Below are 23,316 nucleotides of genomic sequence, written 5' to 3' on the forward strand. Positions count from 1 at the left end.
ACCTTGGTCGGTCCACAGATATTCGCTGATAGATGAAGAGTGGCCAGGTGCCCTTCTTTGCGAGGCATTGGAAAACTTCCCTGGTCATTGTGGTTGAATCTGTGTTTAAAATTCAATGCTTGACTGAGGGACCAAACAGATAATTGTATGTTTTATTTAACTAGGCAAGTCAGTTAAGAACTAATTCTTATTTACAATGATGGCCTACACCGGCCAAACCCAGGCGACGCGGAGCCAATTTTGCACCGCCCTATGGGACTCCCAATCACGGCCGGTTGTGATACAGCTTGCATTCGAACCAGGGTGTATGTAGTGACGCCTCTAGCACTGAAATGCAGTCTCTTAAAAATCATGTTAAACAATATTATTTCACACAGAGTAAGCCCATCCAAGTTCTGCCCCTGAACACTGTTCCTAGGCTGTCATTGAAAATAAGAATTTGTTCTTAACTGACTTGCCTAGTTAAATAAAGGTAAAATAAAAAATTTAATGATTTTATCATAGTTCTCAAGACCAATAGACAAGAGTTCAGATAAATCAGTAAAGAAAGTGGGGCAGTGCTTTGGTGGCCTATTGAGTCTTATGGCCAGCAATTGTGGCTGACATTTAAACAGTATAGCATGATGCTCAAAAAACCCAAAGTCGCCAAACGAAAAGTCCTTACAGCTGAGAGCATTACTGAAAATAGAGGCTGTCCCCCTCCACTTTTTCCTTTTCTGATAGAGCATGAAAAGCTGTAGTCCGGGGGGAGACTTCAATAAGAGCAGCTGAGAGCATTACTGAAAATAGAGGCTGTCCCCCTCCACTTTTTCCTTTTCTGATAGAGCATGAAAAGCTGTAGTCCGAGGGGAGACTTCAATAAGAGCAGCACTTTCCTCCACATCCAAATGTAATGAGTTTGCAGCGTATTTCAGAGATAAGATTAGATAACATTAGGCTTGGTATCAGTCAAGCAAGATCTGATTAGAAGTTTGATGACGTGTTCACAGGCACTTTCCCCACTGCACTAAAAACTGTTAGGGTGAAACCCCTTCTGAAGAAAAGTTGTCTATTATTCAACTCTTAGCAATTTTGGGGCAAATCTCCAACTTTCCATTCTTAAGCAAAATTCTGGTGAAATTAGTGTTCGAACAGCTAAATGCTTTTTTAAGTGCCAACTGTATTTTTGAACAATTCTAATCTGTGTTTTTATGCCCACCACAGCACAGAGACAGTCTTAGTTAAAGTGGTAAATGATCTGAGAGCCAACACAGATGCCAAACAACTTTCTGTCCTTGTACTCTTAGAATAAGGTGCTGCATTTGACACTGTTGACCATGATGTCCTTCTGGAAAGACTAGAGAGGTGGGTTGGCTTCTCCGGTCCAGTTCTAAATTGTTTTAGGATCTATTTAACCAGTCAAGTGTTTTTTTGTAACATAAAAATTCATATCACATGTGCCTTCCACATGGTTTGATTTTGGGTCCGGTACTGTTCAGTTTATATATGTTACCCCTTGGCAGCATTATCAGAAAGCACAGCATTGATTTCCACTGCTACGCAGACGATATGCAACTTTATTTTGTGTGTCACAAAAGGATTTTAGCTCCAAGGATAAATTATTAGACTGTATTAGTGATTAAATACTTGGATAGCTCACAACGTCCTCCAGCTAAATCATCATAAGATCAAGGTACTTATTGTTGGAGCCAAATCACAAAGAGAGAATCTAGTCGCACATTTTAATTCATGCTCTTCTGTCTGGTCTACCCAAAAAAGCCATTGGCCAACTGCAAAACATACAGAATGCTACAGCATGGGTACTGACAAAGACCAGATGGAGAGAACACATTACACCGGGGCAAAACTGTGGACATATTTAAAAAATATATTTTTAGCTTTGCTTTTCCTTAGGGTTCTTTTTGGTTGTTCAGTTGGGTGTCATTATTTTTTTTTACCTGTAAAGCACATTGCATTGCATTCCATGTCTGAAATGTGCTGTATAAATAAAGCTTGATTGGATTTGATTTGACCTATTGGTAGATTGGTAAAAATTTAAAAAAGCAGACATTGAATATCCCTTTGAGCATGGTGAAGTTATTAATTACACTCTGGATGCTGTATCAATACATCTAGTCACTGCAAATATACAGGCCTCCCTTCAAACTCAGTTGCCAGAGAGGAAAGAAATCTCTCAGTGATCTGACCATGAGGCTAATGGTGACATTAAAATAGTTACAGAGTTCAATGGCTGTGATAGGAGAAATCTGAGAATGGATCAACAACATTGTAGTTACTCTACACTACTAACCCAAATGACAGAATGAAAAGATGGAAGCCATTACAGAATAAAAATATTCCAAAACATGCATCCTGTTTGCAACACGGCAAAAAAGTACAACTGCAAAAAATGTGGCAAATACATTAACTTTATGTCTTGAATACAAAGTGTTATGTTTGGGCAAATCCAACACAACACACCACTTAGTATTATCTTCATATTTTCATGCATGGTTTTATGGGTAACCTAAAACACAGGGCCAAATATACGCTGAGTTGCTTACCAAGATGACATTGAATGATCCTAAGTGGCCTAATTACAGTTTTGACTTAAAATCGTCTTGAAAATCTATGGCAAGCTTTGAAAATGGCTGTCTAACAATGATCAACAACCAACTTGACAGAGCTTGAAGAATTAAAAAAATAATAATGGGCAAATACTGTACAATCCAGGTGTGCAAAGCTATTAGACACTTACCCAGAAAGACTCACAGTTGCAATCACTGCCAAAGGTGACTCAAGGATGTGAATACTTACGTGAATTAGATATTTCTGTACTTAATTTTCAAGAATTTCTAAAAACATGTTTTCACTTTGTCATTACGGGGTATTGTGTGTAGATGGGTGAGGATTAAAAAATATATTTAATCAATTTTGAATTCAGGCAACAGACTTTGACAACAGACTTTCAGCACACTTATAGGGAAGGACACTCAACAAGCACATTGCTTACACAAATGACTGATGATTGGCTGAGAGAAATTGATGATAAAATGATCGTGGGGGCTGTCTTGTTAGACTTCAGTGCAGCTTTGAGTCTGCTGCTGGAAAAGCGTATGTGTTATGGCTTTACACCCCCTGCTATAATGTGGATAAAGAGTTACTTGTCTAACAGAACACAGAGGGTGTTCTTTAATGGAAGCCTCTCAAGCACAATCAAGGTAGAATCATGAATTCCACGGGGTAGCTGTTTAGGCCCCTTGCTTTTTTCAATCTTTACTAACGACATGCCACTGGCTTTGAGTAAGGCCAGTGTGTCTATGTATGCGGATGACTCAACACTATACACGTCAGCTACTACAGCAACTGAAATGACTGCAACACTTAACAAAGAGCTGCAGTTAGTTTTAAAATTTGTAGCAAGGAATAAGCTAGTCCTAAATATTTCTAAAACTAAAAGCATTGTATTTGGAACAAATCATTCACTAAACCCTAAACCTCAACTACGTCTTGTAATGAGTAATGTGGAAATTGAGCAAGTTGAGGTGACTAAACTGCTTGGAGTAACCCTGGATAGTAAACTGTCAAGGTCAAAACAGTTTACAACAGTAGCTAAAATGGGGAGAAGTCTGTCCATAATAAAGCACTGCTCTGCCTTCTTAACAACACTATCATCAAGGCAGGTCCTACAGGCTCTAGTTTTGGCGCACCTAGACTACTGTTTAGTAGTGTGGTCAGGTGAAAATGACAGTTGGCTCAGAACAAGGCAGCAGGGCTGGCCCTTTAAAGTACAGCAGCTAATGGGGATCCCTAATAAATAGAAATACAACTAAATGTGAAATAAGTCAAGGGCCATGAATAGTTTCTGAAGGCCCTGTATGTTGTGCCCATATGAATGGTAGTAATCATTGAATAGTCAAGACTTGTTTTCTGGTGGAGTGACAACAGCTACTTTCAGAACATTTTAGCAAAATATGGTGTTCTGTTTCTAAGTAAAATGACTGAACATAAATGTACAACTACATTTTACTCTCGTAAGTGCTTCCTTATGAACCTGGATCTGAGGGCAGTTATGGTAACTAACATCTACAGTATTTTCATAGACCTAGATAGATATTTCATAGACCTAAATATCTATCTTCACTATCTGGAATGGACCTACATTGAATGGAAAGGAATAATGATAAGAAACAAGTGCAGGCCTATTCTATCCCTATTGGTTAATAACATCAACACAGAATAGAGTACAGGATTCATTCCATGCCATTATGTTACAGTGTTCCAGTGATGGTGAATTTTAAGGCTGGCTTCGTCTCCATCAATAATAAATAGTTGAAGGAACAATGTATAAACACTGCACATTTAGTCAATAAATGAACATCCTTCAATCAAACAAATGCAATAAGCAATAGGCCTATAGGGCTATTTAATTCACAGGAAGGGTTAAACAGGATATCAAGAACAGGTTATTATAATTTTTGTTTGTACTTTTTACCACTTTTTCTCCACATGTTCGTGATATCCAATTGGTAGTTACAGTCTTGTCGCATCGCTACAACTCCCGTACCTACTCCTGAGAGGCGAAGGTCGAAAGTCATGCGTCCTCCGAAACACGACCCTGACAAGCCACACTGCTACTTGACACACTGCTCGCCGAAAGCCAGCCCCACCATTGTGTCGGAGGAAACACCGTACAACTGGCGATCGTGTCAGCGAAAAAGCATAGGTTATGAAGGATAGTGAAATGACATACAAAATAAATAACATTGTTCCATAAGCCACTGTTAAATATGTCCATGGAGAATGAAGAGGCAAGCTTTACACTACATAGTTTTTAGTGCGACTCTGCGAGAGACTTGGAGATGAAATCTGACAGGGTACCAGTGTCCGTCCGGCTCCCGATGACTTCCCTCTCCCTGTTGGTCCAAATCGCTCTGTAGAATGGGGTGATGCCATATTCCTCACTAGTTGGTCTCCTGGGACCAGTCCATTTTCTTGATGAGCCGATCTCTGTTTCACCGCCTCTTTCATTGTATGGTTTTCCATATTTTCCCTGGCATCAACCAATGTTGGCGCATTCGGAGAGATGAGGGTAGAAACTACCCCGGTCTGATGTTGGCTCTGATAGGGACGCGTGAGCAGGAGTGAGTTCTCTCGCCAAGTCTTCATGGTGATCCATGCCCCAGAGTGCGCTTTCACACAACATCCCTGTGTAGAACAAGACAGTAAATATAGTATAAGTTTATACCGTATGTTCTGCTGTAGTTGAAGTGTTACTCGAATTACAACTGAAAAGCCTCCATGCTCTAAGCTGTATTTTCGCCGTGTTTTAGTATCTCTACCTTATCAGTTACACCATTGTCATTGCGTTGCCCTCCATGTCAAATGACTCACGCTGATTACAAAACCCATATAACACAAAAAGCGTTGAGAATGGCTGTGATTTGTTGTCGATCGTACAAACTCAGTATTTAAAGAAATAAACGTTCAAGGTCTTACCTGCTTCACCTTTGGCAATGCTGCACTTGAATCAGCTGTAGGCTATTGGTTCTTCACTTCCTGGAGTTACACCAGAGATGGTCTGGGAAGGATTTCTCTACTGTCTCTGGTTACACACCGCGCATAAGCACTTTACTGAAAGAGGGGATTTCTTTTGGAAAAGTACATTGAATTAAAGACGAACAGGAAATACTGCCAACTGTTATGATCATTGTAAAATGAAAATTGCTGTGACGTAATGTCAGAGCAATTTTATGTTAGTTTAAAAAAAGGAGTTGGTTCACGTGTTGGTTCACTAAAAATCAATGTTTGTTTGATTCCAAATCACCTTGGCATTTGACCCTCCTTGAGGGGTCTGGAAATTTCCAGACAAACTGAACATGGACGTTACTTTGATCCTGAGCACTAATCCACCTTTTACAGCAACGATCAAAGTAACTTTGCGTCAGTTCACACTTTATTTTAGGGAGCCATATGTTTTTTGGAAAGCATACCAGGAAGTAGGAAGTTTTTACAATTTAGTGTCTTGTCTTGTTTTGTTTTGTCTTGTGTTACACGTGATGTGTTGTGACACTTGTAAAAATGTATTGGGGGAACAACAGCATTTATAGCTCGTGGGAAAGCATAGGCAGCGCAATCATAATTGTTTATTTGAAAGCGTTGGGATTCAAAACACAACAGTGTAGTTTATCTTGCCACTACAAAATGCAGGGCCTAATCTGTGTGTTCAGTCATGGAAACGCTCGAAAAAGACAGACATCTAAACTTTACAACTGTTTATGGTTTTTGCAGACTATGTCAAGTCATAATATATTAGAAAAATAAAATAGCTTCCTTTTGCATCCAAAGACTGAAATGCAGTTATTTACTTAAAATAGACCAAATTCCTAATGAGGCTGTTAACCCTTAATCTCACATGCAGCCTGTAACATTGACCTGGACACTATTTTAGGACGATGGACAAGGACTTCCAACCAATAACAGTTCAGGCAACTGTGTGTGTTCTATACTACTGATATACAGACCTACAAAACATTAGGAACACATACTATTGAGTTGCACCCCCTTTTGCCTTCAGAACAGCCTCAATTTGTCGGGGTATGGACTCTACAAGGTGTCGAAAGCGTTCTACATGGATGCTGGCCCATGTTGACTTCATACTTCCCACAGTTGGGTTAAGTTGGGTGGATGTCCTTCTGGTAGTGGACCATTCCTGATACAGATGGTAAACTTTTGGGCGTGAAAAACCCTGCATCGTTGCAGATCATGACACAAACCAGTGTGCCTGGCACCTACTACCATCTCCCGTTCAAAGGCACTTACATCTTTTGTCTTGCACACATGCACAATCCATGTCTCAATTATCTCAAGGCTTAAAAATCCTTCTTTAACCTGTCTCCTCCCCTTCATCTACACTGATTGAAGTGGATTTAACAGATTACGTCAATAAAATAACATAGCTTTCACCTGGATTCACTTGATCATTTTATGTAATATGTTGTACACTCAGTGTATATTGTATCCACAGGAGGTTGGTGGCACCTTAATTGGGGAAGACAGGCTTGTGGTAATTGCTGGAGCAGAAATAGGCAGAATGGTATCAAATACATCAAACGTGTGGTTTCCATGTGTTTGATGTCATTCCATTCACTCAGTTCCAGACATTATTATGAGCTGTCCTCCCCTCAGCAGCCTCTACTGATTTGATCAACTACCAAGAGAAAGAATACACATTGAGAATAATAAAATAATTGGAAGAATTGAAGATAGGATTCATGCAACAAGAAGATGGGACTGGATGCCATGTAATGTCTAATTCTCACCATATGGTGGCAGTGTAATCGTGTGTGTGTGTGTGTGTGTGTGTGTGTGTGTGTGTGTGTGTGTGTGTGTGTGTGTGAGAGAGAGAGAGAGGAGTTAGGGGTTCTGTACATAGAGAGTACAAACCAGGAGGACGAGGACAGAGAGATACCAGAGAGATGGTGAGTTTGTTGATTTTAACATCAAGTCATTCTAGTTTTGCTTTAGACAACTATGATATCTCATATCGCTCTCTTCTTCTTCGCTGTTTGTGTTCGCAGTACGGATTCATAAACACCTGTCTGAAATCTCTGGTAATTGAGAAATTTGGTGAAGAAACATGGGAGAAACTGAGGTCTGGTATTTTGTGTACTAAGTAACTGTTGATGTAAATTTGAAACGATTCAGGACATGAGTATGCCAATTCTCTCTATCTCTTCAGGACCCTGGCAGAGGTCCAGGACACGTTCATGACTTATGAGATATACGATGATGTCATAACTCTGCGTCTGGTGCAGGAAGCATGTACTATGCTGGGTAAGTACCAGTCTCTACGTTCTTTACAATTCTATAACAGTGTTTAATCTTGAACCAGAAACACAGGTCAGTGTTTTTGATACCCTTATATCAGTGGTTAGGAGTGTCTACCTCCTCAGGGAAGGGGGTGTGTTTGGCCAGGTGTTAACAACGTCCCTGCTGAGGCCCTCCAGGTGAGGTCAGGTGTTAACAATGTCCCTGCTGAGGCCCTCCAGGTGTGGCACAGGTGACCCAAGTGTGGCCCAGGTGTCCTGTACCCCCGGGGTCACCCCAGAGCCTGTGGACATGACACGGTGTCAGGGTTAGAATTACGGGACAGTCTACAGTCCCAAACTAAGGGGATAGATAGGCACCATTTAGTTTGACAGTTGGTGATGATATAGTGATGACAATGATGATGATGTGGTGGTGTTGTGGCCACAGACATGCCTTCTGAGGTGGTGCTGAAGCTTTTCGGGGAGTACTTCTTCAGCTTCTGTAAGATGGCGGGGTACGACACTATGCTGCGTACGCTAGGGGGGAACCTGGTGGAATTCATTGAGAACCTGGATGCCCTTCACAGCTACCTGGCTCTCTCCTACCAGGTGACCTTCTCTTTACGGCCTCTACAATGGATCAACTACTACATATTTCAATCCATTAGAGCCCAGATATTTAAAAAAAGATGATGTAGGCAATAAATATCCTTCTTCCAGGAGATGAACGCTCCCTCGTTCCGTGTGGAGAAGAACGATGATGGGAGGATGTTGCTTCATTACTACTCGGACAGGAAAGGCCTATATCACATTGTGCCAGGTACGGTAATCATCCATACCTAAAGTGTACCTTTAATCTAAGGAGGTTATCTCTTTTCTCTCTGTGCAGGCATCATTGAGGCGGTGGCCAAAGACTTCTTTGACAGCGAAGTGAGCATGACCATCCTTAACCAATCAGAGGAGGACGAGCGCACAGGGAAGAAAGAGCATGTGGTCTTCCTGGTCTCTCAGAGGAGCCGAGGGTCAAAGAGGGATTTCCGGCCCCAAAGAGAAAAGAAGGAGGTAACCAAGGAGGATGAGGAGATTGATAGGAGGGTGAGAAGTTTATTTTTTATTTAAATTTGTCATGATTCAAAACAAGAGTCAAGTAGCAGTGTTTAAGTATTACATGTTTATAATGGAATGAAAGTAGAATGAGGTCTAGAGGGTAAAAAAAATAAGAGCAAAGTAGTCTACACCCAGCAGACACTGTGGCCTCTAGGGGTTTATTGTGAGATCTCTGGTGTATTCCTCTGGTCTGGTAACAGCATCAGGCAGAGGCATTGGAGAGGATGAGAGCCAGGTGTGCCAGTCTGCCCCACTGCCCTGCTGGGAAAAGATCACGCTGGGACATGGTTAGGAGCGTTGTCATGTTTGGAAAAGGTCGGGCTCTTTCTTTACTTGAAGTGTTCACTACAAAAGCAAAGTTTGTTGGACGCTTTCATGTAGATATGAGAACATCTAATGAGAACGATTCTTCTGTGCCCCCCCCACAGAGAACCTTCTGAAGTCGTTCACACCCTGCTACCCAGATAAGCTGTGGATGGAGGAACAAGCTTTCTGCAATGCCTTCCCTTTCCACATTGTCTTTGATAAACAGGTAAGGCAACTTGTATCTTTCTAAGTTTATGCAAAACAATAATTAAGCAGCTATTAGTCCTATTGGTACATTGTTACCAGTACTCTTCTCTATGTGTGCCCAGCTCAAGGTGAAGCAGACTGGGATTAACATCCAGAAGTTTGTCCCTGGGCTGCAGACGATGGACAGCCGTCTGGATGAGTACTTCAGCATTGTCCATCCGCAGGTGACCTTCAACATCGAGAGCATCAGGAAGTTCATCAACAGCCAGTTTGTCCTGAAGACCAGACGGGAGATGGTGCCGCTGGCCTCTCAGCATCAGTCCATGCTCAAACTCAGAGGTTCAGTCAAACTCCCCTTCTCGGATCCGATGTCTGATTATGCAGGTTGACTCTGCATTGTGTCCATGGTATCACTGAATAACTCCCCTGTACCCAGGTCAGATGGTGTGGATGGAGTCTCTGGGCTGTATGGTGTACCTGTGCTCCCCGAAGCTGCGCAGCCTGCAGGAGTTGGAGGAGAGGGGTCTGCACATCTCCGACATCGCCCAGCACGACACCACCCGGGACCTCATCCTGCTTAACCAACAGCGTCTGGCCGAGATGGAGCTGTCCAATCAGCTGGAGCGCAAAAAGGCACATACATCTCTCCTTCTTTGTCTGTTTCTCATCTCACTGTTTTCTCATCCTCTTTGTCTATCATGTTTTAATTTCATAGGAGGAGCTGAGGATCCTCTCACGCCACCTGGAGGAGGAGAAGAAGAAGACTGAGACTCTGCTCTACGCCATGTTGCCTCGCCACGTAGCCAACCAGCTGAAGGAGGGCAAGAGGGTGGAAGCAGGTACGATGGCAATGTCTGCCTAATTCCATATCTACCTGGTCCTCCAGACAGGGCCAGCATATCTGCTGCCTTTCATTTTGTTCTACTGTTCAAATGAGCTAGAAGACCTGTGTGATGAAAAGTGTGGCCGTTACAAACATCTCTGCTTCCCCCTTCTCCCTCTATTTCAGGTGAGTTCCAGGTGTGCACCATCCTGTTCAGTGATGTGGTCACCTTCACCAATATCTGTGCTGCCTGCGAGCCCATCCAGATCGTCAACATGCTCAACTCCATGTACTCCAAGTTCGACCGCCTTACCAGCGTCCATGACGTGTACAAGGTATACAGAGAGAAAGAGAGAGGTACATGAAGGGGTAAATTAAAGGTTGAATGAAGGAGAGGAGATAAGGGAAGGACAATTCTTGAGATGCAGCCAACCTTTCAATGAGTGCTATGAACGCCTCGGCTCTTCCAGGTGGAGACTATTGGAGACGCCTACATGGTGGTGGGTGGGGTTCCCATTCCAGCTGACAGTCATGCAGAGCGGGTGGCCAACTTTGCCCTGGGTATGCGTATCGCTGCCCGGGAGGTGACCAACCCTATCACTGGGCAACCCATCCAGGTGACTTTATAGTCCAAAATGAGCTGTTCTTTAATGAAGCTATTGAATTGTGATTTAAAGTGACTGTGTGTGTGTGTGTGTGTGTGTGTGTGTGTGTGTGTGTGTGTGTGTGCTAGATTCGGGTGGGTCTGCACACAGGTCCAGTGCTGGCTGGTGTGGTAGGGGACAAGATGCCTCGATACTGCCTGTTTGGAGATACGGTCAACACTGCCTCCCGCATGGAGAGTCACGGAGTGCCTGACCACATACACCTCAGCCCCTTCACATACAGGTAGTGCCAACATGGCTCCCATTCAGATTTGCCAATATAGTTGGCCGAAGAACTTAGTTCTTATGGTTCTGATTCTCTCTAACTATACCTATCTGCAGTGCGCTGGAAGATAAGGGCTTTGACATCCTGGAAAGAGGAGAGATCCAGGTGAAGGGGAAAGGCCTGATGACCACCTACTTCCTGATGCAGAACCTGTGTGTGTCTGAGGACACCATCATGGCCAGAGGGACAGGAGAGCCCTGCGTGTACAGAGACAACCAGCAGGGGGCGGGAGAGAGCGAGAGAGGTTAGGCAATTTGGGTTTGTTCAAATTGCTAGCTAGTAGGGAGAAAAAAAAAGGTTATTAAACAACAAAATGTGTTTATTATTGGACAAGTTATACAGCCTTCATTACATATCAGAAGATATGAAATATTCAGATTCATATGATACAGCCAGATAAAGGAGGTTTTCTTGTCCCATTTAGACACAGAAGAACCAGACAGTGTGAGAAAGGAAGAAACGAATGGCCAAACCATGGCATCTGCTTCTTCTTCGGGTGACCTCACCAACGAAGACACACCTTTTCTGGGAGACACTACACCTTTTCAAAAGGGCCACCTCAACGACATGAACTCACGATTCTGCCGACTGCTCTAAGTATGTGGAGTTGGACTCCATTTGGAAGCACATCATTTGAAAATCTGAGACCATTTAGGAAATGAAATGTTGAACTCCACAAAGGCATGCTAGTTCTGACAGTTTCCAAAGAATCAACAATGTTTCTACACATGCTTGCTAACCCACTGGGCACAGATGTCAATTCAATGTCTATTCAATGCTGGTTCAACGTAATTTCATTGAAATGACGTGGAAACAACGTTGATTCAACCACTGTGTGCCCAGTGGGAAGTTTTATAAATACTGTAGACAGAAAGTAATAAATCGGTATCTCAAATTTTTGTTGATGATCCAATGGTCTCCACGTTGATGCAACATTGTAACCACATTAACATGATGATCTTTAGATATTCTAAATAGGTTGATTCAATCTGTGGGAGACTCCTGGGTGAGCTCTGTGTTGTTGTGGTGACTGCCGCCTGCTGGGGGACACCTGGGTTTGCCATGGGGTGGGGACACCTGGGGTTGCCATGGGGTGGGGACACCTGGGGTTGCCATGGGGTGGGGACACCTGGGGTTGCCATGGGGTGGGGACACCTTGTCGGTGCATCATTGCCTTTCCCTCATTAGCACTTTCCTGAGCCTTCAAATGAGTGTAAATGAAATAAGAGACGAGGAAAGGTAGCAGCCATTATAGAAAAGACAAGCTTCATGTGCAGCTGCTGTCAACACCAGAACTCTGCCATAGCTAATACATGCCCCCCAGGCTTGTATTCGATAGCAGAGAGATAGCAGAGAGACGAATCTATTGAATAGAGATGCTGTCATTTTGGGATCCCGAGTGGCACAGCGGTCTAAGGCACTGCATCTCAGTGCAAGTGGCGTCACTACAGTCCCTGGTTCAATTCCAAGCTGCATCACATCCGGCCGTGATTGGGAGTCCCATAGGGCGGTGCACATTTGGCCTAGCGTCATTGTAAATACGAATTTGTTCTTAACTGGCTTGCCAAGTTAAATAAAGGTTACATTTCATTTTTTATAGTTTGGGGTTTGCTAGACAACAGCAAGGAACGTCTCCTTTCTCTCCTCTCAGCCTTTCCAGATGCTAATCATGAGAACACAGTAACTGTAATCTGCATAAGGAGGTGTTGATGTGGGATCTTATATAGCCTAAACCTTGTACAGTTAGACGTGTTTAGTTTAGGTCTGGTTCCTAATTTTCCAACTCCCTGTGGCCTTTTTCGCTGACTAAAGTAAACAGATAACAGTTGAGAAAAAGTGTCATGTGGTGTGTGTGTGTCTATGTATGTGTGTGTATGTTGGGAAAGTGGCTGTCATTAACATTTAATTACCACAAATACCAGCGATAGCACAACAATTGACGCGTGAGTGGGAGAGGTGGAGACTCTTGTGACTTTTAAGCGCACCTAGGTGCAATCGCGCTACAGGCAGCGACACAGAGAGGGGCCCAAATGGAGACAGCAACGTTGCAGTACAGTCCCATGGAGCACCAAACAGAAGCACTGAAGTTGCTACAGAATGTGCGCCCTCACCAAACAGCGATCAGTAGGCCCAGTAAACTTGGACTAGAAAAACAAGTGACAACCATCCACGACTCGTCAGCAGCGGCCCGCACAATAGCAGAAAAGGCGCGTGAAAGTGTCATTACGCAGCTAATCGATATTCTAACCCAAATACTCACAGTCGAGGAAGAAATCAGTCATAGTTTGTTTCAGGATCTGAGGACATTTCTGCACCCTAAAGTGAGTGTTTTATCCCTTATATGAAATTCTAATTTCTTGGCGAGTGATTGTTTGCATAATTTGACAAAAAGTTTGATATCTTTCTATTTGGTTGATAGGCTAGAGATTAGAATAATGATTATGAATGAGAAAACAATATTGTATGAATATACAAATATTTTGTATATGTTAAAAAGAAACTGCATTTGTTATGACTGAATCATGTTGGCTAGACGTAAAAGCTTCCCAGTCGAAACAGTTCACGGATATATTATGACTACGTTTTTGTGACGTTTTGGGTTTTTTTTCGTGAAGGGTATAATTGCAGACCGCAATTAGGGGCGTTTTCTGATATAGGTGTTTCTTGATATCAAGTTACACCAATTGATGCTAGCCATTGGTCTGTGGCCGTTTATTTTATGTCGGGACAACAGTTGTTGACAATTGTAGCTAAGCCTAACCCTTTTCTTAACTTTAACCGTTAATAATTCTAACCTGACACGTACGTTATCCTAACCTTTATGTTTTCTATTGTAAAGCCATTCAAAATGTCAAATATAGAAAGAACAAACAAAGAGTGTACAAACAACATTCCTTTTCTGCTCTTACCAGAGTGTCTAAACGGTCGTCACTAGTTACCACAGCCACAAAGTGATTGCTTCCTACAAGAGCACAAAACGTGTACATTTCTAGACATATTTAAAAGCAAATCTAGAGCCGATTCTGTAATAATAATGGTATGGTAATAATAATGCATTTCATTTTGTAAAGTGGTTTCTTGCATCAAACAACAAGAACATTTTCAGTCACCTCCTTGTCTAAAGGACAAGTGGATAAACAGGATAATGTCAAACCCAGATTTTTTTTATTTTTCAAAGGTCTCATGGAATGTTGGCCTACATTGAACACAACACATTGGCTACTACTGTAGGCTGAATGATAGAACAGCCATTTCCAAGTTCAAATGTTATGGAATGCATTTTCTCAGTTGTTTTTGATGGTAGGTCACACTGGTAGGCCTATGTTATGATCAAATAGCCACAGTAGCCAACTTGAACACTGTCTGAAACTTAACTTAAAGCGGGTACAGCCTCAGTGTTCACAGTAAACTCGAGCTGGAAGTTGAAATTTGCTCAGTGAAATAAACATTTTGAGGAAACATTGCTTCTCTTACTTTATTAGTTAACAAATATTTATGTGGATTAGTCCACATTAGTTATCCTAAACTGCGATGTAAACAAATCATCTGTGGCAAGAGCCCATCAGTCTAGTCTGACTAGTTTTCATGCACATTACTTCACTAGAGAAGTACTGCACCAAACATCTAGATGTAAATAGACATTTAAAAAAATGTCAATTTGTTACAGATTTCTTGATTTACCTTAATTAATTGAAGCTATTTTGAGGAACTGTACTGGCTCTGTTGTTGCTATGACGAGACGAGCGACAAACAATAGTAATATTGCCGCTTTTTCATTTTTTTCGAACAAAGGTCATCGGGAGTATGCGAGCAGAGATGTTCGCCTAGCCGAGTTCTGCTAGGAGCAAACCGAACCTATGTATGCGGACGCCTCTACTAAATATGTTTTATAACTAACCCAAGATAGACCAGAGCCTGTCGTTTCCAATGGGAGCAAATAAATCATAGTGGGCAAAACAAGCAAGGAGGTGAACAGAGCCAAGCACGAGCTAGTGAGAACCTATTGGCTCAATCTAGCATTTATTTGCATATTTCCGTTAGGGAATGCCTACTCTGTGAAATGTGCATGTGCAAGAACTCAAGTCTCCCTTGCACTCCTAAACAACACCATTTTTAAAACTTTGGCAAAGTGTAAAGTCTACAAAACTCAATCCATTCTGTTTGTTATAGATTTTAGTTTTGGAAATTGTATGAGATTTGGTTTCATCAGCCAAAATCCATCTCGCTCCATCTACTCCCACTGCCGGCCACTGGGTTTCCTCTCATCACCATATTTGGTACTGAGTGGAAACGCCAACCTGATACTTCACATATATACATCCGGTGAAATATCTGGCTCGTTGTTCTAATATCTGGCTCGTTGTGCCTCTACTCTCTCCACCTAGGAAAGCATAGAGCTGAGGAACATCTGTGTGCGCATGGCAATGAGGGACTCTGACTGTCAGAAGGACCGGGACCTTAGAGATCTGCAGGACTGTTTAAAAGCCATGGTGGACAGTCTGGTGTCTTCTCTCATCAACGTGAACCATCCCGTGGCCGTTCAGACATCACGCACGCTTGAAGAGATATATCTGAGCTTCCCTGAAATCTGAGTAGCTAATATCTCACTTTACCTAATCTCAGGGTTGATAGCCTATTGTTTACTTGAATGTACTTTTTAAATAATTTATTTTATTTCAAATTATTGGAGGTGCCACTATGTAGGCCTCCTTTGTAAAAAGGAATGTCAGAAGAAATTATACTGGGACAAACATGTGTGTTATGCAAAGTGTTTTATACAAATCCTCCTTAAAGGCCTGAAGTTTGTCAGTTTGAAAAACCTACCAGTAATTCCAGTTCCCAACAGTTGTGTACTGTAGACCTGCCCACGGTGGGTTGGCCTTTACAAAGTATAATTATGTTTCATTGGGTAATAAACATTGATTGAATCGTTGTATGATGTTGTTACTTCACATTTCCGTGGATATATGTTTAGATCTGACCTTTAATACAAGGCGTGACTAAAAGGGCTATGTGGATGAATGAGAAGCATGGGCATGCCCGCACACTACAGCTGTTGTCACCAGATGGCGCTATTTATCAAGGAAGTAGTTCAAATCCATTATCTTGGTATTTTGTGCTAGCCCAGCACTGAAGCACCTGATTCAACTCATTTACTATACATCAAGCCCTATAGCCCTTGTTTAGACTTTGTGGATCCCAGGACCAGGATTGAAGAGCATTGCTCTTAAGAAATAAGAGGCTACAAGTTGTAAAATGTTTTAAAATGTTTTATAGTTAGACAGGTTTTTTATAGTACTACTGTAGATACAGTGGGGCAAAAAAGTATTTAGTCAGCCACCAATTGTGCAAGTTCTCCCCCTTAAAAAGATGAGCGGGAGAGAGAGACTATGACAGACAAAATGAGAGAGAAAAAATCCAGAAAATCACATTGTAGGATTTTTAATGAATTTATTTGCAAATTATGGTGGAAAATAAGAATTTGGTCAATAACAAAAGTTTATCTCAATACTTTGTTATATACCCTTTGTTGGCAATGACAGAGGTCAAACGTTTTCTGTAAGTCTTCACAAGGTTTTCACACACTGTTGCTGGTATTTTGGCCCATTCCTCCATGCAGATCTCCTCTAGAGCAGTGATGTTTTGGGGCTGTTGCTGGGCAACACGGAGTTCAACTCCCTCCAAAGATTTTCTATGGGGTTGAGATCTGGAGACCATAATTTGCAAATAAATTCATAAAAATCCTGCAATGTGATTTTCTGGATTTTTTTTCTCATTTTGTCTGTCATAGTTGAAGTGTACCTATGATGAAAATTACAGGCCTCTCTCATCTTTTTAAGTGGGAGAATTTGCACAATTGGTGGCTGACTAAATACTTTTTTTGCCCCACTGTAGATACTGCATTAAAGCAAGTTAGTTGACAGCCCTATCAAATATAGTTGTGAACGCGAGTTCTAATACCGGGTCGGCTGTTCACGGGTGGACTCCATTACACAGGCACATACAGAACTCTAAGCTTGTGACACATCCTGTTCTCAGGGTCTCAGACGGTCCTAGACGGCTGAGTCAGGAGTCAGGGCTCGGGCCAGGGCCCACCATGTGGTGCGTGGGTGTCTGGAGCAGTCTGCAGTCTGGCTTTAGAGGTTGTCCCAGGATGTATGGACCCCCATCCCACTCGTTCCACTCTAGCATGTCTCCATTGTTTCCTAGGAGTTCTAGATAAAGTGCAAGATGATTCATTCAATAATTAATTCATCCATTGAGTCATCGTCTGTAATCTGAATTTCATTTATCACCAGTTGTGACTAATTGAAGACAATGTAGCCTGGCAGGTAGCCTAGTGGTTAAGAGCGTTGGGCCAGTAACCAAATGATTGCTGGTTGGAATCCCCGAGCCATCAACAGGGTGAACAATATGCCCTTGAGCAAGGCACTTAACCCTAATCGCTCTGGTTATTAAGAGCGTCTGCTAAATGACGTTAATGTTCTGTGTACGTGTGTTGTCTTTATGTACACTATGTATTTGACTAATAGGTTATGACAGCCTTCTGAACTCTGATCCAATCTTTACTGCAACTCTGGAGTATTACAAAAAGGATCCTTTCTTTTCAAATGATATTCTCTAAACCCTGCACCTGTATGAAGTGATGTGATGTGTGTATACTGTGTCTATGTCCATTTGAATGGTTCCAGACAGAACCTGTGTGATAGCGGGAGAGCCATGCAGTGACTCACGATTGTGGGAAAACTGTAGGTTCAAGAATCAGTCCCACAACAGCATAGGACTGTGGAGTTGCTAGACAGTGGGCGGTAGGTGGTGGTCAGGGGGAATTTCCCCCCTTGGTCTGATATGGGTCTAGGTAGGTCCTGACAGCTGATTGGTTGGGTAGTTTAGTGTTAGCACTGTAAACCACATAGAGGGTTGTTGAAGCATCCTGACAGTTTTGGTACCGTTATCGAGTTTCTACGTCTAGCTGAGTGAAATCAGACAAGTCACGAGTCACCTTCTCCTCTCCTGGGGTGGGAAGGGTGATGTCATGGCTTAGAGGTTGGTTGCCATGGTTGCTGCACACAGAGCGTGTGTGTGTGTGTGTGTGTGTGTGTGTGTGTGTGTGTGTGTGTGTGTGTGTGTGTGTGTGTGTAAATATATGCGTGGGTGGGGGACTGAATTGACTAGTGGGTTTTCGTCCATGATGTCATTCTAGCAGGGTGACTTTGGCATGTGTGAATATGTGACTGATTGGGATCTGCTCTTTACCCCACAGAAGCAGTCAAATAAATGACGTGCCTGCTTGTGTGTACCCTCCAGAGAGACTTAATAAGGATTTGATTTATAACCCAGAGATGGTCATTTGATCAGCCGCACACCCCAACCCCCCAGACCTCTCTCCCCTTCTTCCATCACTCCTCTAAGGTGCTGTTCACAAAGGTACCCAATTCAATTCTCACTAATTGGTCTTTTGACTAATCAGATCAGCTCTGAAAAAGAGCTGATGTGAAAATATTTGTTTTTTTGCACAATTAGTGCAAAAAATACCAGAATTGGGTTGTCTTTCAATTAAATTCAAAGGGCTCCATCTCTTCATCTCTCTCTCTCTCCCTCCATCTCTTTCCATCTCTCTCTCTTCTCATCTCTCTCACTCGCTCTCTCTTTCTCTCTCTCTCTGTCTCTCTTCCTCCATCTCTCTCTTTCCATCTCTCTCTCTCATCTAGCTCTCTTTTCATCTCTCTCTCCCATCTCTCTCCCTATCTCTAGCTAGAGGGTAGTAAGGCTAGTACAGAGTCAGTGTACACTTTTAGGAAGGAGTCACATTAATTCTCATTAGATCTTGATTATGTCAGATGGAAGGAATAATATTCATTCTCATTAGATCTGGATTATGTTAAATGGAAGGAATCACATTCATTCTCATTAGGTCTGGATTATGTCAGATGGAAGGAATAATATTCATTCTCATTAGATCTGGATTATGTCAAATGGAAGGAATCACATTCATTCTCATTAGGTCTGGATTATGTCAGATGGAAGGAATAATATTCATTCTCATTAGATCTGGATTATGTCAAATGGAAGGAGTCACATTCATTCTCATTAGGTCTGGATTATGTCAGATGGAAGGAATAATATTCATTCTCATTAGATCTGGATTATGTCAAATGGAAGGAGTCACATTCATTCTCATTAGGTCTGGATTATGTCAGATGGAAGGAATAATATTCATTCTCATTAGATCTGGATTATGTCAAATGGAAGGAATCACATTCATTCTCATTAGGTCTGGATTATGTCAGATGGAAGGAATAATATTCATTCTCATTAGATCTGGATTATGTCAAATGGAAGGAATCACATTCATTCTCATTAGATCTTGATCATGTCAGATGGAAGTGGACGGAGCATGACAGGGCAGAAATCCATAAAACCCAAACCGCCTCCAGGTTTCATGATGACCTCATACAGATACAGAACACCCTGACGTCATCAGTCTGTCAGTCTCACCTTCACTTATTGAGGGGCAGGGCCGGCTCTAGCCTTTTGTGGGCCCTAAGCGAGATTTGGTAAGTTTTAGATTTAATTTCTTGCAATTCTACCCATTTTGCCATGGGTGTAGAGAAAATGTTGCAGTTTTATAACAGATGACATGCAATTCTAACCATTTGCCATGGGGCGGAGAGAAAACAGCATTTTTATGACAAATTTCATACAATTCTACCCATTTGCCATGAAGTGGAAAGAAATGGTTGCAGTTTTAAAGCAAATTTCCTTCAATTCCACCATTTTTTTAATGACTTATGCCATGTTAACATGATATCTGAGTGAGAATGACTAACAAAATGAATGGGGCCTCCTGGAGGTCAGGGCCCATGGGCACGTGCCCTGTGTCCCCGGTTGGTATTCGGCCATGACTTACTACAAGTTCAGATACCATTCAAATCATTGTTAGCTGACATGACTAATGGAGTGACTGGCATACAGTAGCAAGAGAAAAACTGCTGATGCACAACTAGATTTCGAAATTGCACCTGCTGTATTCTAGTATTCTTAGTATATTTTTTATTTATTTATCCATTATTTTACCAGGTAAGTTGACTGAGAAAAAGTTATCATTTGCAGCAACGACCTGGGGAATAGTTACAGGGGAGAGGAGGAGGATGAATGAGCCAATTGTAAACTGGGGATTATTAGGTGACCGTGATGGTTTGAGGGCCAGATTGGGAATTTAGCCAGGACATCGGGGTTAACACCCCTACTCTTAGGATAAGTGCCATGGGATCTTTAATGACCTCAGAGAGTCAGGACACCCGTTTAACGTCCCATCTGAAAGACGGCACCTACACAGGGCAGTGTCCCCAATCACTGCCCTGGGGCATTGGGATATTTTTTTAGACCAGAGGAAAGAGTGCCTCCTACTGGTCCTCCAACACCACTTCCAGCAGCATCTGGTCTCCCCATCCAGGAACTGACCAGGACCAACCCTGCTTAGCTTCAAAAGCAAGCCAGCAAGTAAGTGGAGACCCCAGGGGCCCTAAGCAACCGCTTATGCTGCTGATGCTTATATCGCTTAGGACTTTGGCCCTGTTGAGGGGAAACATCTAATGGACATGAATCAGCTAGAGACGGTTCATTTAGATGAGGATTTAGAGTAGACTACAAGAGAATCAGTCAAGTTTCGGGGGGGGGGGGGGGGGGGGGGTTCCTTTTGTTGTAGTGTATTAACAGTAGTAGTTCCTTATTTTTAGTCGAGTACACTACCATTGCTAGCCAAGCAAAACTTTAGAACTCTTATAGCACTTTGTTTTCCCAAAGCAACTGCAAGAACAGATCCCTACCTTTGCTGCAATCCTGATTTTCTTTGTGACCTTACAACATAATTGATTTCTATGCTGACCCAAAAGACATCTGTGACACAGGAGACCAGAGACCCGGTCCACCAGTAGACCCCGGTCCACCTGTGGGAAAACTCACTCTCTGCACTACAATGCCTGTCACACGATCCAATTTTCCAATCAGAGTCTCATTGTCTCATTCAGCAGATTAAAAGTCAGTGAGATGATACATTTTCTTATCACTCAGTCAGTCTGCAAAGCGATGATATCATCCTATAGAATGAGTGGAATAAATGCTATGACAATATAGGTCCAGTATTCATCACATTAGTTCTATAATATACACTCATGGCTCATCTTCTGTTTTGATAAGCATTGAATTGCTTCAGAACACCCATATCGATTTGAAAACCATGTTGTACTGTTGTAAAAGGAACCAATGAAATGTATGACTGGGGAATAAAAGAGCAGCCATCCAGGGAGATAATCAATGTCAGTTCTCTCAGTCTGAGACGTGATGATGTCACCCTGTTCTGTAGAGTGCAGTGGGAAGGATAAACTGAGGCAGACTGATAGACGGTATTTATCTCATTAGCTGTTTTTAGACTCATGAATCATTTCAGACTCTGGGGATCAGGGTGAATTACAGCGGCATTCCCATTAAAACCTCAGACCTCAAAAGAACCTTCAAATGCACACACACACACACACACACACACACACACACACACACACACACACACACACACACGCACATGCACACGCACACACATGGTTTTTAGGTCAACCTGAGTCAATGTGTATGAAGCCCGGCTTGGGACATCATACCAACACTACTACCCTATATTAGCAGATAAACATTTTCCCTTCTCTTTGTCTGCCACAGACTGAATGTAATTTCTCTCCCAGTGCGTTTGTCACAAAGGATGCTCATTCAGACATTCACAGTATATACACCAGGAAGGGGTGAGTTAAACTAATTTAGACAACAGTGCTAACTAACCACGCTTAATTGTACCATACACAGTGGGTCAAAAAAGTATTTAGTCAGCCACCAATTGTGCAAGTTCTCCCACTTAAAAAGATGAGAGAGGCTTGTAATTTTCATCATAGGTGCACTTCAACTATGACAGACAAAATTAGAAAATCACATTGTAGGATTTTTAATGAATGTATTTGCAAATTATGGTGGAAAATAAGTATTTGGTCACCTACAAACAAGCAAGATTTCTGGCTCTCGCAGACCTGTAACTTCTTCTTTAAGAGGCTCCTCTGTCCTCCACTCGTTACCTGTATTAATGGCACCTGTTTGAACTTGTTATCAGTATAAAAGACACCTGTCCACAACCTCAAACAATCACACTCCAAACTCCACTATGGCCAAGACCAAAGAGCTGTCAAAGGACACCAGAAACAAAATTGTAGACCTGCACCAGGCTGGGAAGACTGAATCTGCAATAGGTAAGCAGCTTGGTTTGAAGAAATCAACTGTGGGAGCAATTATTAGGAAATGGAAGACATACAAGACCACTGATAATCTCCCTCGATCTGGGGCTCCACGCAAGATGTCACCCCGTGGTGTCAAAATGATCACAAGAACGGTGAGCAAAAATCCCAGAACCACACAGGGGGACCTAGTAAATGACCTGCAGAGAGCTGGGACCAAAGTAACAAAGCCTACCATCAGTAACACACTACGCCGCCAGGGACTCAAATCCTGCAGTGCCAGACGTGTCCCCCTGCTTAAACCAGTACATGTCCAGGCCCGTCTGAAGTTTGCTAGAGAGCATTTGGATGATCCAGAAGAAGATTTGGAGAATGTCATATGGTCAGATTAAACCAAAATATAACTTTTTGGTAAAAACTCAACTCGTCGTGTTTCGTGGACAAAGAATGCTGAGTTGCATCCAAAGAACACCATACCTACTGTGAAGCATGGGGGTGGAAACATCATGCTTTGGGGCTGTTTTTCTGCAAAGGGACCAGGACGACTGATCCGTGTAAAGGAAAGAATGAATGGGGCCATGTATGGTGAGATTTTGAGTGACAACCTCCCTCAATCAGCAAGGGCATTGAAGATGAAACGTGGCTGGGTCTTTCAGCATGACAATGATCTCAAACACACTGCCCGGGCAACGAAGGAGTGGCTTCGTAAGAAGCATTTCAAGGTCCTGGAGTGGCCTAGCCAGTCTCCAGATCTCAACCCCATAGAAAATCTTTGGAGGGAGTTGAAAGTCCGTGTTGCCCAGCAACAGCCCCAAAACATCACTGCTCTAGAGGAGATCTGCATGGAGGAATGGGCCAAAATATCAGCAACAGTGTGTGA

General features: G+C 42.4%; 2 protein-coding genes across 2 annotated transcripts; both read left to right on the forward strand.

The window, feature by feature from the left end:
• Positions 1 to 7,006: 7,006 nt before the first annotated feature.
• On the forward strand, positions 7,007 to 14,622 carry LOC139373061 (guanylate cyclase soluble subunit beta-2-like). Its single transcript, XM_071113105.1, has 16 exons — positions 7,007 to 7,460; positions 7,560 to 7,633; positions 7,721 to 7,815; positions 8,239 to 8,399; positions 8,511 to 8,610; positions 8,680 to 8,885; positions 9,098 to 9,212; positions 9,326 to 9,429; positions 9,533 to 9,749; positions 9,847 to 10,043; positions 10,126 to 10,249; positions 10,420 to 10,568; positions 10,704 to 10,850; positions 10,967 to 11,121; positions 11,220 to 11,407; positions 11,588 to 14,622. The coding sequence occupies exons 1-16, from the start codon at positions 7,458 to 7,460 to the stop codon at positions 11,758 to 11,760; spliced, it is 2,208 nt and encodes a 735-aa protein (XP_070969206.1). The 5' UTR covers positions 7,007 to 7,457; the 3' UTR covers positions 11,761 to 14,622.
• On the forward strand, positions 13,194 to 15,755 carry LOC139372251 (deleted in lymphocytic leukemia 7). The gene is made up of 2 exons (XM_071112019.1): positions 13,194 to 13,484; positions 15,549 to 15,755. Exons 1-2 carry the CDS (start codon positions 13,194 to 13,196, stop codon positions 15,753 to 15,755), a joined length of 498 nt encoding a protein of 165 aa, XP_070968120.1.
• Positions 15,756 to 23,316: the final 7,561 nt, after the last annotated feature.

This window comes from Oncorhynchus clarkii, chromosome 18, assembly GCF_045791955.1.
Source record: "Oncorhynchus clarkii lewisi isolate Uvic-CL-2024 chromosome 18, UVic_Ocla_1.0, whole genome shotgun sequence".
NCBI lineage: Eukaryota > Metazoa > Chordata > Actinopteri > Salmoniformes > Salmonidae > Oncorhynchus > Oncorhynchus clarkii.

Bases quoted from the DNA above. Each gene is read 5' to 3' on its own strand.
- LOC139373061 (XM_071113105.1), top strand. The intron at 8,611-8,679 runs GTACGGTAATCA...CTCTCTGTGCAG, and splicing joins CCTATATCACATTGTGCCAG to GCATCATTGAGGCGGTGGCC. The intron at 10,851-10,966 runs GTGACTTTATAG...TGTGTGTGCTAG, and splicing joins TCACTGGGCAACCCATCCAG to ATTCGGGTGGGTCTGCACAC.
- LOC139372251 (XM_071112019.1), top strand. From the start codon at position 13,194: ATGGAGACAGCAACGTTGCAGTACAGTCCCATGGAGCACCAAACAGAA. The intron at 13,485-15,548 runs GTGAGTGTTTTA...CTCTCCACCTAG, and splicing joins GGACATTTCTGCACCCTAAA to GAAAGCATAGAGCTGAGGAA.